The sequence below is a fragment of the Scyliorhinus torazame genome, chromosome 22 (genome assembly GCF_047496885.1).
Source record: "Scyliorhinus torazame isolate Kashiwa2021f chromosome 22, sScyTor2.1, whole genome shotgun sequence".
Classification (NCBI taxonomy): domain Eukaryota; kingdom Metazoa; phylum Chordata; class Chondrichthyes; order Carcharhiniformes; family Scyliorhinidae; genus Scyliorhinus; species Scyliorhinus torazame.
Window position 1 is genome coordinate 47,582,318 of NC_092728.1, and position 14,715 is coordinate 47,597,032.

The 14,715-nt window shown below is 50.0% G+C and overlaps 1 protein-coding gene across 1 annotated transcript in view; it reads right to left on the reverse strand.

Annotated features, from left to right (window-relative positions):
* pole3 (polymerase (DNA directed), epsilon 3 (p17 subunit)) overlaps nt 1-14,715 on the reverse strand; it is a 31,261-nt gene that overhangs the window by 15,796 nt on the left and 750 nt on the right. Inside the window, exon 2 of the mRNA XM_072488186.1 lies at nt 8,103-8,177. Coding sequence (XP_072344287.1) covers nt 8,103-8,168 — 66 coding nt within the window. The 5' untranslated portion in view covers nt 8,169-8,177. The remainder of the gene's footprint in view (nt 1-8,102; nt 8,178-14,715) is intronic.

A 14,715-nucleotide genomic window follows, 5' to 3' on the forward strand; every position in this document is an offset into this window, starting at 1 on the left:
TTCGTTTTCCAGTGCCTTCCCATCTTCATCCCCAAATCCTTCTTCAAGCGGGTGAACAGGATTATCACGGGATTTGTGTGGGCAAGCAAGACCCCGCGAGTAAGACTGTTTTTGGAGCGCAGTCGGGGGGGGGGGGGGGGGGGGGTTGGTGCTTCTGAACTTCTGTAGCTACTATTGGGCGGCTAATGTGCCCATGATTAGGAAATGGGTAATGGAGGAGGGGTCGGCGTCATGCAAAGGCATCAGCCAAAGGGCACTAGTAACGGCACCGCTGCCATTCTCGCCGGCACGATACACCACAAGCCCGGTGGTGACGGCGGCACTGAAGGTCTGGGGTCAGTGGAGAAGGCACAAGAAGGAGGAGGGGGCCTCAGTTTGGACCCCAATACGGAACAACCATAGATTTGCTCCAGGCAAGATAGACAGGGGGTTTCAAGGCTGGCATAGGGCAGGCATTAGAAGGATGGGAGACCGGTTTATAGATGGGACTTTCCCTAGCTTGAAGGTGCTGGAGAAGTTCAGCCTGCCCCCAGGAAATGCCTTCAGATACCTCCAAGTCCGCGATTTTCTCAAAAAACAGATGGAGACATTTCTGTTGCTACCCCCTCGAAGGATACAGGACAGGGTGGTGTCTGGCATCTGGGTAGAAGAGGGGAAGGTGTCGGACATCTACCAACAGCTGCAGGAGGCGGAGGAAGCCTCAGTGGAACAACTGAAGGGCAAGTGGGAGGAGGAGCTAGATGAGGGCCTGTGGGCTGATGCCCTGGGCAGGGTGAATTCTTCATGTGCCAGGCTCAGCTTAATTCAGTTTAAGGTGGTACACCAGGCTCACATGGCGATGGCGAGAATGAGCAAGTTCTTTGGGGTGGAGGACAGGTGTGCGATGTGTTCAGGGTGTCCGACGAACCATGTCCATATGTTCTGGGCATGCCCGGCGCTTAAAGAATTCTGGCAGGGCTTTGCGAGGGCTATGTCCAGGATTTTGGACATGCAGGTGAAGCAGAGTCCAACAATAGCGATCTTTGGGGTGACAGAGGATCTGGGAGTGCAGGAAGCGGAAGAGGCCGAGGTGTTGCCTTTGCCTCCTTGGTAGCCCGGAGACGGATCTTGTTAATGTGGAGAGACTCGAAACCCCCCGAGTTTGGAGACCTGGGTTAGTGACATGGCTGGGTTCCTCAGCCTGGAGCGAATGAAGTTTGCCTTGAGAGGGTCCTTGCTGGGGTTCCCCCGGCGGTGGCAGCCTTTCCTTGACTTTCTAGGGGAGCAGTGAAGTGTCAGCAGCGGCCGCAATCGGGGGTGGGGGAACTGTCTATTTAATGTATATTTTCTTTTTGTATAATGATAACAGGCACCTAGTTTTGTTAAATATTTTTCTTTTATTTTCTGTTATTAGTTATGTAAAAATTCTGTTTGAAAAAAGCTTTAATAAAAACAAATTTAATATGCAGTTTCCTCAAGGCACACAAGGCGCTGGAATCTATCCCCTTTCCTCGGAGAGCTCGGGTGAGTGCCATTCAGTACTGGTCTCCACAAACGGGCACCAGACGGAATGGCACTCGTGAGGGTCTCTCAGGGGATCAGAGGCACCCAGATGATTGCCTTCGGGGCAGCGTGGCACCCTAGCTCAGCACAGAAAACAAGGCTATTTTGGGGCACACATTCCCCGCTGAGGCCCCCTAACCGTTAAATAGCTGGGTGTTTGTTGGTGCTGCAAGCACCGGCAAACACGCGGATAAATGCACTCGCTATGGGACTTGAAATGAAAATGAAATGAAATGAAAATCGCTTGTCACAAGTAGGCTTCAGTGAAGTCACTGTGAAAAGCCCCTAGTCGCCACAATCCGGCGCCTGTTCGGGGAGGCTGTTACGGGAATTGCACCGTGCTGCTGGCCTGCCTTGATCTGCTTTCAAAGCCAGCGATTTAGCCCTGTGCTAAACAGCCCCTACTTGGTTCCCATTTAGTTAAATCGCGCCCAATATGTCTCGAATCCGGCTCTACGAAAACCAGAAATGTCTCAGAACAAGACATTTTTTAAACAAGCTGCCAGGCATAAATTTTAATTCTTATTTAAAGAGGAAAATATCTTATGTTCAGCTAGGTGCAGCATTGGCGCAGTGATGTGCTGGACTAAGTATCGGAGTTGTACACCAGTCTTTTTCCACACTCCAAACACACATACGACATATGAAATTATAAATTAGGTGTAGGCCATTTGGCCCTTCGAGCCTCTTCCGCCATTTAATACGATCATGGCTGAGATGATTGTGACCTCAACTCCACATTCTGCCTATCCCTGATGACTTTTGACTCTTTCGTTGTCAAGAGTCTATCTACCTCTGCCTTAAAAATATCCACAGCAAGAAGTCTTACAACACCAGGTTAAAGTCCAACAGGTTTGTTTTGAATCACTAGCTTTTCCTCGGGTGAATCTGAGGAATCTTCACCCGAGGAAGGAGCTGTGCTCCAAAAGCTAGTGATTCGAAACAAACCTGTTGGACTTTAACCTGGTGTTGTAAGACTTCTTACTGTGCTCACCCCAGTCCACCACCGGCATCTCCACATCATTAAAAATATTCAATGACCCTGCCTCTGGTGCTTTCTGGGAAAGGGACTTCCAAAGACTCTCAACTCTCAAGAGAAATAAATATTATTTTCATCTCCATCTTAAACCATATCTCCTAGTTCTAGTCTCGCCAACAAGGGGAAATATTCTTTCACCCTGTTGAGTCCTCTCAGAGTCTTATACGTTTCAATAATCACTTCTCACAAAATATCTGTTCAATTCATCTATTTCCTTACTTTCCACTGTTCCCCCGATACTCTCTTTAGAGTTAAATCCAATTCTGGCACATTAATCTTTGAGCCACATATTTAACTCTGTCAATTTGCTTGTGACTCAGGTAGTAATCCAGAGATTATTCCTTTGAAGTTCTGGTTTTTAATTTAGCCATTAACTCCCTCAGTCGAACCTCTTTAGTTCGATGTCATTGGTACTTACATGGACAGTAGCCACTGGACCCTTCCCCTTCCACTGCAAGTCCTTCTCCACCCCAGAGAAGATGTCCCAAACCCTGGCACCAGGCAAGTAATACAGCTGCCTTGACTCCCCCTATTGGCTGCAGAGAACTGTATCCATCCCCCTGACTCTACTGTCCCACACTACCACTACCTTCCTATTAACATCCCCTGCTTGAATTGCTTCCTGTACATAGTCAGGTTGTTCATTCACCCTGCTCATCCATACAGGTTGAAAGAACCTTGAACCCATTGGAGAATTTCAACGGCTTCTTCACTTCAACCTCCTGGGTCTCCTGACCTGCATCACTTGCAGTCACACCCTGTTGTACCTAATCAGACCAAATCAGAAGATCCTAACCCAAGGGGATTGGATCCTCCAGACACGTCCAGGAAACTCTCCCCTCCCCGAAGCATCGCAGTGCTGAAGCTCGGCCTCAAGCTCAATGACTCTGATCCGAACATCATCAAGATCGTCATTGCAGACATGTCTGCAATGACAAGAAACTACAGAAATTCATGAACACAACCTAGTTCATCATGTGAAACCGCCTCACATTCACTGACTGTCTATACCTTCCGCTGCCTTGGGAAAGCGGGCAGCATAATCAAAAAACCCTCCCACCCGGGTTATTCTCTCTTCCAACTTCTTCCATCGGGCAGGAGATACAGAAGTTTGAGAACATGCACTCACAGGTTCAAAAATAGCTTTTTCCTTGCTGTTACCAGACTCCTGAATGACCTTCTTATGGACTGAATTGATCTCTTCACACATCTTCTCTACTAAGTAGTACTACACTCAGTATGTTTCACCCGATGCTGGTGTCTACGTATTTACATTGTGTATTTCATGTATGGAACGATCTGTCTGGACTGTACACAAAACAATACTTTTCACTGTACCTCGTTACACATGACAATAAATCAGATCCAAATACCTGGATCACATCAGTACCCAGCAGCTCCCACATTCTGCAGTCACAATACAAAAATACCTTTATTTAGCTGGGTAAATCAGTTGTGATTGGGAACCAGTTCTCATTTATAATAACGACCTTGACAAGAGGCTAACACCGCAGCCTTTGCCCTGCCATTGTTACTATGCGTTAACTAATTAATTTGTCTTAATTCATAATTCATAAACACTGCCACTCCAAATAGCCTTTATTCCTGCCTGGGGGACAGTTTAACTCAGTGGTGATGTAGAGCAAAGCAAACAGCGCGGGTTCAATTCCCGTATCGGCTGAGGTCATCTATGAAGGCCCGTCTTCTCAACCTTTCCCCTCGCTTGAGGTGCGATGATCCTGAGCTTAAATCACCACTTGTTAGCTCTCCCCCTTCAAAGGGGAAAGCAGCCTATGGTCATCTGGGACTTTACTTACTTTATTCCTGCCAGTAAACCTTACAACTAATAAAACTATACAATTACTAATAAATTACATATGTTTGGAAGATATAAGTGCAAAATATTCACCAACTTATCAGTTTTCCTGTGATGTCACCCTATTTCTCTCCGAACATGGCTGCTCCACTGTGGAGTCACAGACTGAACATAGAACATACAATGCAGAAGGAGGCCATTCAGCCCATCAAGTCTGCACCGACCCCCTTAAGCCCTCACTTCCACCCTATCCCTGTAACCCAGGAATAACTAAGGGCAATTTATCATGGCCAATCCACCTAACCTGGACTGTGGGAGGAAACCGGAGCACCCGGAGGAAACCCACACAGATACGGGGAAAATGTGCAGACTCCGCAGACAGTGACCCAGCAGGGAATTGAACCCGGGATCCTGGTGCTGTGAAGCCACAGTGCTAATCATTTGTGCTACCGTGCACCCTTGGACTGGACTGGACAACTCCTTTAAATGCTGCTGACTGCCTCTGGCTCCTTTCTTTGCCCACTCTTCCAAAAAGCCCTTTATTCAACCCGACCCTGCACAAAGCAAAAACTGGCAAGATCCCAAATCCAGCTGACTTGTTCCCAAAGTTGCTGGTTTTGGGGCACTGTACCTGTATTTGCATGTGGCAATACTGCTTTCCAGAAACCTAATGCCTTCCCCTTCACTGTACCAAGGAACATAAATACTGAGAGACCAGAGCTCAGGCTCCAAACAACGAAACACATTAAAAGGGTAATTGCACAGTATTGAACGAATATATTTGCAGTAACTACAAATTTCACTAATTTCCATGGAACCAAACGGCAAGTGCTAGCTCTCAACAAACACTTTAAACACATTTGCTTATCTCGGTGGAATCATTAAGAGTTCTGATAAGCCTCAAATGTGCACCAGACTGACTACAAAGACTTTTTTAGTGCCTTTATGTGTAAAAATGTTTGAATGCATATTAAAAAAATACAAGGTAGGAGCAAAGCTGAAATGGATTCAGCACTCGAGCCTTAGGGGAGGCTTGGTTTGGTGGAAAATCGGCAGGAAGTGAAAGAAATCATGAGCTTGTGACACTTGATGTTTGAGGCAAGGGTGATGGAGGCAGGGTAAAATGATTTAAGGAGCAGGTGGTAGTGGAGAAAAAGTTATAGGAAGCAGGGATTATATTTATTCTTCAAGATGATAGTGGAGCAGTGAGCAATTTTGGAAAAATAGTGATTGTGTGTTCCAGCCTGAACTAGTGTTGGATGACTAATCAGCTGTTTGCCATATAGATGCAATCTGTCCCTTTGGACTGGAGGGAATCCAAGTAGGGGCCATACCAGGGTAGTGACTGTGATGAGTAGATTTTGGTGGGAATAAAATCATTTAAAGGTGGAGGCAAGTAGTGGTGGAGCAAATCAATTGTAGCATAGAGTTGTGGTGCAAAGTTTGGATTTAGCTTGGAGTGCCAGTCTGGGCCAGCAGCTAGGGTGCTGAATATCCACAGACAACCACAGCCTTATGAGACACACAAACAACGTACAGGATAACCTAATCAATAAATGGGGAGGCCATTGTCACATTGTCTGATGGTCTCAAAGCAAATCAATTCAACCCTGCAAACCTATTATGCAGAATACACACATTCTCTAGTCTCTGGAAGGACATTACCAAGTCTCTGCATTGCAATTACAAGAACAGTTATCAGCCCACCAGAGGCCATTGTGCTGTGGTGCATTGTCCACTTAATTGTCTGTATCTGATAATGAAAACATATAGAAACTGTGCTCATTTAAATCTCAGTGGAGAAGTGCCTGGATGTCCAGCATTTTCTCCCCACATGCATAATAAAACCACTTGAACATTGGATATGGACTCAGTGTGTTGAAATTTTACCACAGAGCATTTCTTGACCATTCAGAGTGGTGAATGAAAGTTCAAAAGTTGGAAAGTTGCAGGTTTGAATGTGTAAGTGGAGAGACGCCTGGGTGAGATTTCTTTTGTAGGTGTGGAAGTAATCAGAGATGGTATCATCAGCGACTGAAGACTATGGGAATAGGTCACAAGAGCTAACAAGGTCACAAGAGTGGTTGTGAATAGTTCTCTCCAGCTTTGACAAAATCATCCAGACTCAAAACGTTAGCTCCGTTCACTCTCCACGGATGTTGTCAGACCTGCTAAGATTATCCAGCACTTTCTGTTCTTGTTTCAGATTCCATCATCCAAGGTAATTTGCTTTATATTACATGGCCGTAAATATGATTAGGACAGCTTATATGCATGCAAAGAATTAGGGAGTAGCGAATGGACAGTGTGAAATAATATCCGAGGCATAATTCCAAATTCCTCTGAACAAAAAACATTTTAGGCAATTTGACATTTACAAATTTACACAGCACGGAGGCACAGTGGTTAGCACTGCTGCCTCACAGTACCAGGGACCCAGGTTCAATTCCGGCCTCGGGTGATGGCCTGTGTGGAGTTTGCACATTCTCCCCGTGCCTGCGGCGGTTTCCTACGGGTGCTCCAGCTTCCTTCCACAGTCCAAAGATGTGCAGGTTAGGTGGATTGGCCAAGCTAAATTGCCCCTTAGTGTCTAAAGGTTAGATGGGATTATGGGGGTGGTGGTGGGGGGTGGACCTAGCACGGTGCTCTTTTAGAGGGTCGGTGCAGACTCAATGAGCCTAATGGCCTCCTTCTGCACCGTCGGGAATTTATAATTCTATGAATTTCAAAGTAGCATTTTCTTTCAAAGATACTCTTAGACAAATGGAATGACTTGATCTTTTGATCAGTTGCAAATATCTAACCATTACCCCATAACATTCAATGGCATTACATCATTGAATCCCTCTCTATGAACATCCTGGATTACCATTGACCAGAAACTGAACTAGCCATAGCGGCATGGTGGCATAGTGGTTAGCACTGCTGCCTCACAGTGCCAGGGAACTGGGTTTAATTCCAGTCTTGGGTGACTGTGTGTAGTTTGCACTTGGTTCAATGTTTCACTTAGTGCCATGACCTGCATGAAAATAATCCAATAAAAAATATTCCTTCACAAACCATACGGAAATAAATCAGTCCTTTTCCTATTCACCTCCACTATATATTAACTAATAAGACTTATCCCTTCCTATTCTACATGATTTTTCAAGATAACAGTATTCCAAAGTTATCAGTCTTTTTAGTACTTTGTTCACTGACCAGTAACTCCAATGCCAAGTATCAATTAACCAATTTTAGAAGCAAAATCATGGCAAACATATTTCATTTTCTAACCATCAGTAAACACTAAGAATTCCTGCTTTCTCATTAGACAAACAAATTAGGGCGGCACAATGGTTAGCACTGCTGCCTCACAGCGCCGAGGATCCAGGTTTGATCCCGGCAAAGGGTTACTATCCATGTGGAGTTTGCACTTTCTTCCCGTGTCTGCGTGGATCTCACCCCCACAACCCAAAGATGTGCATGGTAGGCAAATTGGCCATGCTAAATTGCTGCTTAATTGGAATACAAAAAGAATTGGGTACTCTTAATTTATTATTAAAAAACAAAAAACAAATTAGGTACTTATCAGTCATTAATTGCACCAAGAATAGCATTAATGTCTCGGAGGTATGAAAATGCAATTATTGGTGTTGTGGAATTAACGGAATTAAATCTGGGAATTTGGATGCCTGTGTAAACCATGAGAAACTCAGTGCTCACCGCCTCTTTAATAATCCTGGTAATGACTGCATTCGGCAGATTCAAGTCTTCTGGTCTCTCAGCCATCTTTCTCACCTAAATTAGAAACATAGGAACAATTCAGTTTGTTAGAAATGTCACAATCTCAGTGTCTCTCAATCTTCATCCCAAAGGCATTTTTCAGGATGATGAATGCAGCGATCATGGGTTTTATATGGGATGGGAAAGCCCCGAAGGTCCTTCTGAAACGGGGGCGTGGGGAAGGGGGCTTGGCCCCTCCGAACTTTATTAATTATTATTGGGCAGCTAATATATCGATGGTTAGGAAGTGGGTAGTGGGGGAGGGATCAGTGTGGGAGCGAGTGGAGGCGGCATCTTGTAAGGGCACGAGTCTGGAGACTCTGTTAACGGCATCTCTGAGAGTGTGGGTGCAATGGAGGTAGCACGAGACTGGAGGCGGCGTCGGTGTGGTCACCGATCAGTGATAACCACCGGTTTGCTCCGGGGGGGCTGGACGGGGGCTTTAGGAGGTGGCAGCGGGCAGTAATTGAGAGATTTGAAGATCTCTTCATTGAGGGCTTCCCGAGCCTGGAGGATATAGAGGAGGAGTTTGATTTGCCGGGTGGGAACGGGTTTCGGTCCCTGCAGGGTATGGGACTTTTTCTGGAGGCAGGTCCGGGCTTTCCTTGCTTCCCCCTAAGGATGTGATGTCAAAAACAGGGGTTGGGGAGGGGATGGTCTCGGAAATATATACGGAACTGATGGAGTGGGAAGGGGTCCCAATCGTGGAGGTGAAGAGGAAGTGGGAGGACAAGTTTTTTTTTGGGGGGGGGGGGGGGGAGAAAGAGGGGAGGAGTTGGAAGTCAGGCTATGGGAAAATGTCTTGAGGAGAGTCAATTCATCCTCGCTGTGTGCCAGGCTTAGCTTGATCCAGTTCAAGGTGGTCCATAGGGCTCATATGACTGTGGCCCGGATGAGTAGGTTTTTCATGGAGGTGGAGGACAGATGTGGGTGGCGTGGGGGAAGCCTGGCGAATCATGTACACATGTTTTCGGGTTGTCGGAAGCAGAGGGGATTTTGGCAGGGATTCTCAGATGTCATGTCAGAGGTCCTGGAAGGGAGGGTTACTCAGAGTCCAGACATGGCAATATTTGGAGTGTCGGAAGATCTGGGAGCCCGGGAGGGGGGAAGAGGCTGACGTTTTGGCCTTTGCCTCCCTGGTGGCCCGGAGATGGATTTTGCTGGGATGGAGTGATTTGCAGCCTCCAAAGTCAGGTGTGTGGGTTAGTGACATGGCAGGATTTCTCAGACTAGAGAAGATTAAGTTCGCCTTAAGGGGTTCAATTTAGGGGTTCGCTCGGAGGTGGCAGCCGTTCATCGACTTCTTTAAGGAAAACTAACTGTCAGGGGAAGGGGGGGGGGGCAGGGAAAGGGAGGCATGGCAGTGAAGAATACGGGTAGGGAATCTAATATATGGGTAGTCAGGAGGTAGCACGGGGAGTTGGGTATGTTACTGTGAGGTTGTTTAGTGTGTCAGACCACTCAGTTGTTTGATGATAAAATTACAAATGCTTCAATAAAATGTATTCTAAAAAAAAAAATGTCACAATCCAGAGACAGCAGAGACATTCCTCTCAACTCCAGAACTACCACCAAACTCTGTGACATTGGCTAAGATGTAATACATAGAACATAGAACGATACAGCGCAGTACAGGCCCTTCGGCCCACGATGTTGCACCGACATGGGAAGTCAAAAAACAAAAGCCATCTAGCCTACACTATGCCATTATCATCCATATGCTTATCCAATAAACTTTTAAATGCCGTCAATGTTGGCGAGTTCACTACTGTTGCAGGTAGGGCATTCCACAGCCTCACCAGTCTTTGCGTAAAGAACCTACCTCTGACCTCTGTCCTATATCTATTACCTCTCAGTTTAAGGCTATGTCCCCTCGTGCTAGCCATTTCCATCCACGGGAGGAGGCTCTCACCGTCCACCCTATCTAACCCCCTGATCATTTTGTATGCCTCTATTAAGTCTCCTCTTAACCTTCTTCTCTCTAACGAAAACAACCTCAAGTCCATCAGCCTTTCCTCAGAAGATTTTCCCTCCATACCAGGCAACATCCTGGTAAATCTCCTCTGCACCCGCTCCAAAGCTTCCACGTCCTTCCTATAATGCGGTGACCAGAACTGTACGCAATACTCCAAATGCGGCTGTACCAGAGTTTTGTACAGCTGCAACATGACCTCATGACTTCGGAACTCAATCCCTCTACCAATAAAGGCCAACACTCCATAGGCCTTCTTCACAACCCTATCAACCTGGGTGGCAACTTTCAGGGATCTATGTACATGGACACCTAGATCCCTCTGCTCATCCACACTTCCAAGAACTTTACCATTAGCCAAATATTCTGCATTCCTGTTATTCCTTCCAAAGTGAATCACCTCACACTTCTCTACATTAAACTCCATTTGCCACCTCTCAGCCCAGCTCTGCAGCTTATCTATGTCCCTCTGTAACCTGCTACATCCTTCCGCACTGTCGACAACACCACCGACTTTAGTGTTGTCTGCAAATTTACTCACCCACCCTTCTGCGCCCTCGTATAGGTCATTGATAAAAATGACAAACAGCAACAGCCCCAGAACAGATCCTTGTGGTACGCCACTTGTAACTGAACTCCATTCTGAACATTTCCCATCAACCACCACCCTCTGTCTTCTTTCAGCTAGCCAATTTCTGATCCACATCTCTAAATCACCCTCAATCCCCAGCCTCCGTATTTTCTGCAATAGCCTACCATGGGGAACCTTATCAAACGCTTTACTGAAATCCATATACACCACATCAACTGCTCTACCCTCGTCTACCTGTTCTGTCACCTTGGACATAAATACTAGGGAGTGAGTACTTTTAGTTCAAACGCCCAAAAAGCAATACATTCTCAGATGTTTGGGCACAGGCTTGCTAGCAAGGCATTTTACTGGCTTCTCATACTTTACTGGTTGATCTGAGGTACAGATTCATTCCACCATGCATCACTGGGGATGCATTCAACATGGCAGATTCTGTATTGCGATAGGTCTGCAGTGGAGAAAAATCCATGCTAGGAGGTTTGCGGGAGAGTGATCATGGGCAGAAATGTATTTGTGATGGCATAATAATCTTTATTATTGTCACATGGCTTACATTAACACTGCAATGAATTAACTGTGAAAATCCCTAGTCGCCGCACTCCGGCACCTGTTCAGGTGCACAGAGGGAGAATTCATAATGTCCAATTCACCTAACAGCACGTCTTTTGGGACTTATGGGAGGAAACCGGAGCACCCGGAGGAAACCCACACAGACACGGGGAGAACGTGCAGAGTCCGTACAGACAGTGACCCACGCCAATCGAACCTGGGACCCTGGCGCTGTGATGCAACAGTGCTAACCACTGTGCTACCATGCCGCATACACTTGATGCGATATTTTCACTAGAAAGGCAATCTGTTGTAGCCATTGATAAAGTTTGCAACACAAGCTACAAACACTCCAATAGCCCAGTGACCCCCCAGTGTTAATGACAGCCCACCACCCATCCCCCTCGGCACCGACAGCCCAGCGACCACCTCACCACTTGACAGTCCAACCAACCCCCCAACCCACCAGCAGCCTGGCGTCCCCCCCCTCCCCCAAACAGCCTAGCACTGCCCCCCCCCACCCCCCCGGCACTGACAGCCCGACACTCTCTTCCTCAACACCAACAGCTAGGCACAGCCCCACAATCCCCACCTCAGCCCTGTGGCACTTAACCACCGAAAGCCCATCGCCACTCCTCGGCACCTACCCATCAACAGCCTAGCGCAGCCCCTCTCTCCCCCCTTTAGCGCCCCACCAACTGCCCAGCACGCCACTCCCTGGCACCGAAACCAATGCACCAGGCCCCCTCGGCACCGGCAGCCTGGTGCCTCCATGCTTGCCACAGACAGCCCACCGCCCACCCTCGACACCAACAACCCAGGGACCCCTCAGCACCGCCCATCTCACAGTGCAGCACTCCCGCAGCACTGACCCTCTGACAGGGCAGCACTCCCTCAGCACTGACCCTTTGATAGGGCAGCACTCCCTCAGTGCTGACCCTCTGGCAGGGCATCTCTCTCTCAGCACTGACTGTCCGACAGTGCAGCTCTCCCAGCACTGACCCTCTGGCAATGCAGCACTCCCTCAGTACTGACCCTCTGGCAGTGCATCACTCCCTCAGTACTGACCCTCTGGCAGAGCAGCACTCCCTCAGTACAGACCCTCTGGCAGAGCAGCACTCTCTCAGCACTGACCCCCTGGCAGAGCAGCACTCCCTCAGTACAGACCCTCTGGCAGAGCAGCACTCCCTCAGTACAGGCCCTCTGGCAGAGCAGCACTCTCTCAGCACTGACCCCCTGGCAGAGCAGCACTCCCTCAGCACTGACCCTCTGGCAGTGCAGCACTCCCTCAGCACTGACCCTCTGGCAGTGCAGCACTCCCTCAGCACGGACCCTCTGGCAGTGCAGCACTCCCTCAGCACTGACCCTCTGGCAGTGCAGCACTCTCTCAGCACTGACCCTCTGGCAGTGCATCACTCCCTCAGCACTGACCCTCTGGCAGAGCAGCGCTCCCACAGTACTGACCCTCTGGCAGAGCAGCACTCCCTCAGCACTGACCCTCTGGCAGAGCAGCACTCCCTCAGCACTGACCCTCTGGCAGTGCAGCACTCCCTCAGCACTGACCCTCTGGCAGTGCAGCACTCCCTCAGCACTGACCCTCTGGCAGTGCATCACTCCCTCAGCACTGACCCTCTGGCAGAGCAGCGCTCCCACAGTACTGACCCTCTGGCAGAGCAGCACTCCCTCAGCACTGACCCTCTGGCAGAGCAGCACTCCCTCAGCACTGACCCTCTGGCAGAGCAGCACTCCCTGAGTGCTGGCCCTCTGACACTCCCTCAGTACTGACCCTCTGGCAGAGCAGCACTCCCTCAGTACTGACCCTCTGGCAGAGCAGCGCTCCCTCAGTACTGACCCTCGGGCAGAGCAGCTCTCCCTCAGTACTGACCCTCGGGCAGAGCAGCTCTCCCTCAGTACTGACCCTCGGGCAGAGCAGCTCTCCCTCAGTACTGACCCTCGGGCAGAGCAGCTCTCCCTCAGTACTGACCCTCGGGCAGTGCTGCACTCCCTCACTGCTGACCCTCGGGCAGAGCAGCGCTCCCTCAATTCTGACCCTTGGGCAGTGCAGCGCTCACTCAGTACTGACCCTCGGGCAGTGCAGCGCTCCCTCAGTACTGACCCTCGGGCAGAGCAGCACTCCCTCAGTACTGACCCTCTGACACTGCAGCGCTCCCTCAGTACTGACCCTCAGGCAGAGCAGCTCTCCCTCAGTGCTGACCCTCTGGCAGTGCTGCACTCCCTCAGCGCTGACCCTGCAAACACTGCAGCGCTCCCTCAGTACTGACCCTCGGGCGGTGCAGCACTCCCTCAGTACTGACCCTCGGGCGGTGCAGCGCTCCCTCAGTACTGACCCTCGGGCGGTGCAGCGCTCCCTACGTGCTGACCCTCGGGCAGTGCAGCGCTCCCTCAGCGCTGACCCTCTGGCAGAGCAGCGCTCCCTCAGCGCTGACCCTGCGGGCAGTGCAGCACTCCCTCAGTCCTGACCCTCGGGCAGTGCAGCACTCCCTCAGCTCTGACCCTCTGGCAGAGCAGCGCTCCCTCAGCTCTGACCCTCTGGCAGTGCAGCACTCCCTCAGCACTGACCCTCTGGCAGAGCAGCACTCCCTCAGCACTGACCCTCTGGCAGAGCAGCACTCCCTCAGCACTGGCCCTCTGACACTCCCTCAGTACTGTCCCTCTGGCAGAGCAGCACTCCCTCAGTACTGACCCTCTGGCAGAGCAGCACTCCCTCAGTACTGACCCTCGGGCAGAGCAGCTCTCCCTCAGTACTGACCCTCGGGCAGAGCAGCTCTCCCTCAGTACTGACCCTCGGGCAGAGCAGCTCTCCCTCAGTACTGACCCTCGGGCAGAGCAGCTCTCCCTCAGTACTGACCCTCGGGCAGAGCAGCTCTCCCTCAGTACTGACCCTCGGGCAGAGCAGCTCTCCCTCAGTACTGACCCTCGGGCAGAGCAGCTCTCCCTCAGTACTGACCCTCGGGCAGAGCAGCTCTCCCTCAGTACTGACCCTCGGGCAGAGCAGCTCTCCCTCAGTACTGACCCTCGGGCAGAGCAGCTCTCCCTCAGTACTGACCCTCGGGCAGAGCAGCTCTCCCTCAGTACTGACCCTCGGGCAGAGCAGCTCTCCCTCAGTACTGACCCTCGGGCAGAGCAGCTCTCCCTCAGTACTGACCCTCGGGCAGAGCAGCTCTCCCTCAGTACTGACCCTCGGGCAGAGCAGCTCTCCCTCAGTACTGACCCTCGGGCAGAGCAGCTCTCCCTCAGTACTGACCCTCGGGCAGAGCAGCTCTCCCTCAGTGCTGACCCTCTGGCAGTGCTGCACTCCCTCACTGCTGACCCTCGGGCAGAGCAGCGCTCCCTCAGTTCTGACCCTCGGGCAGTGCAGCGCTCCCTCAGTACTGACCCTCGGGCAGAGCAGCTCTCCCTCAGTACTGACCCTCGGGCAG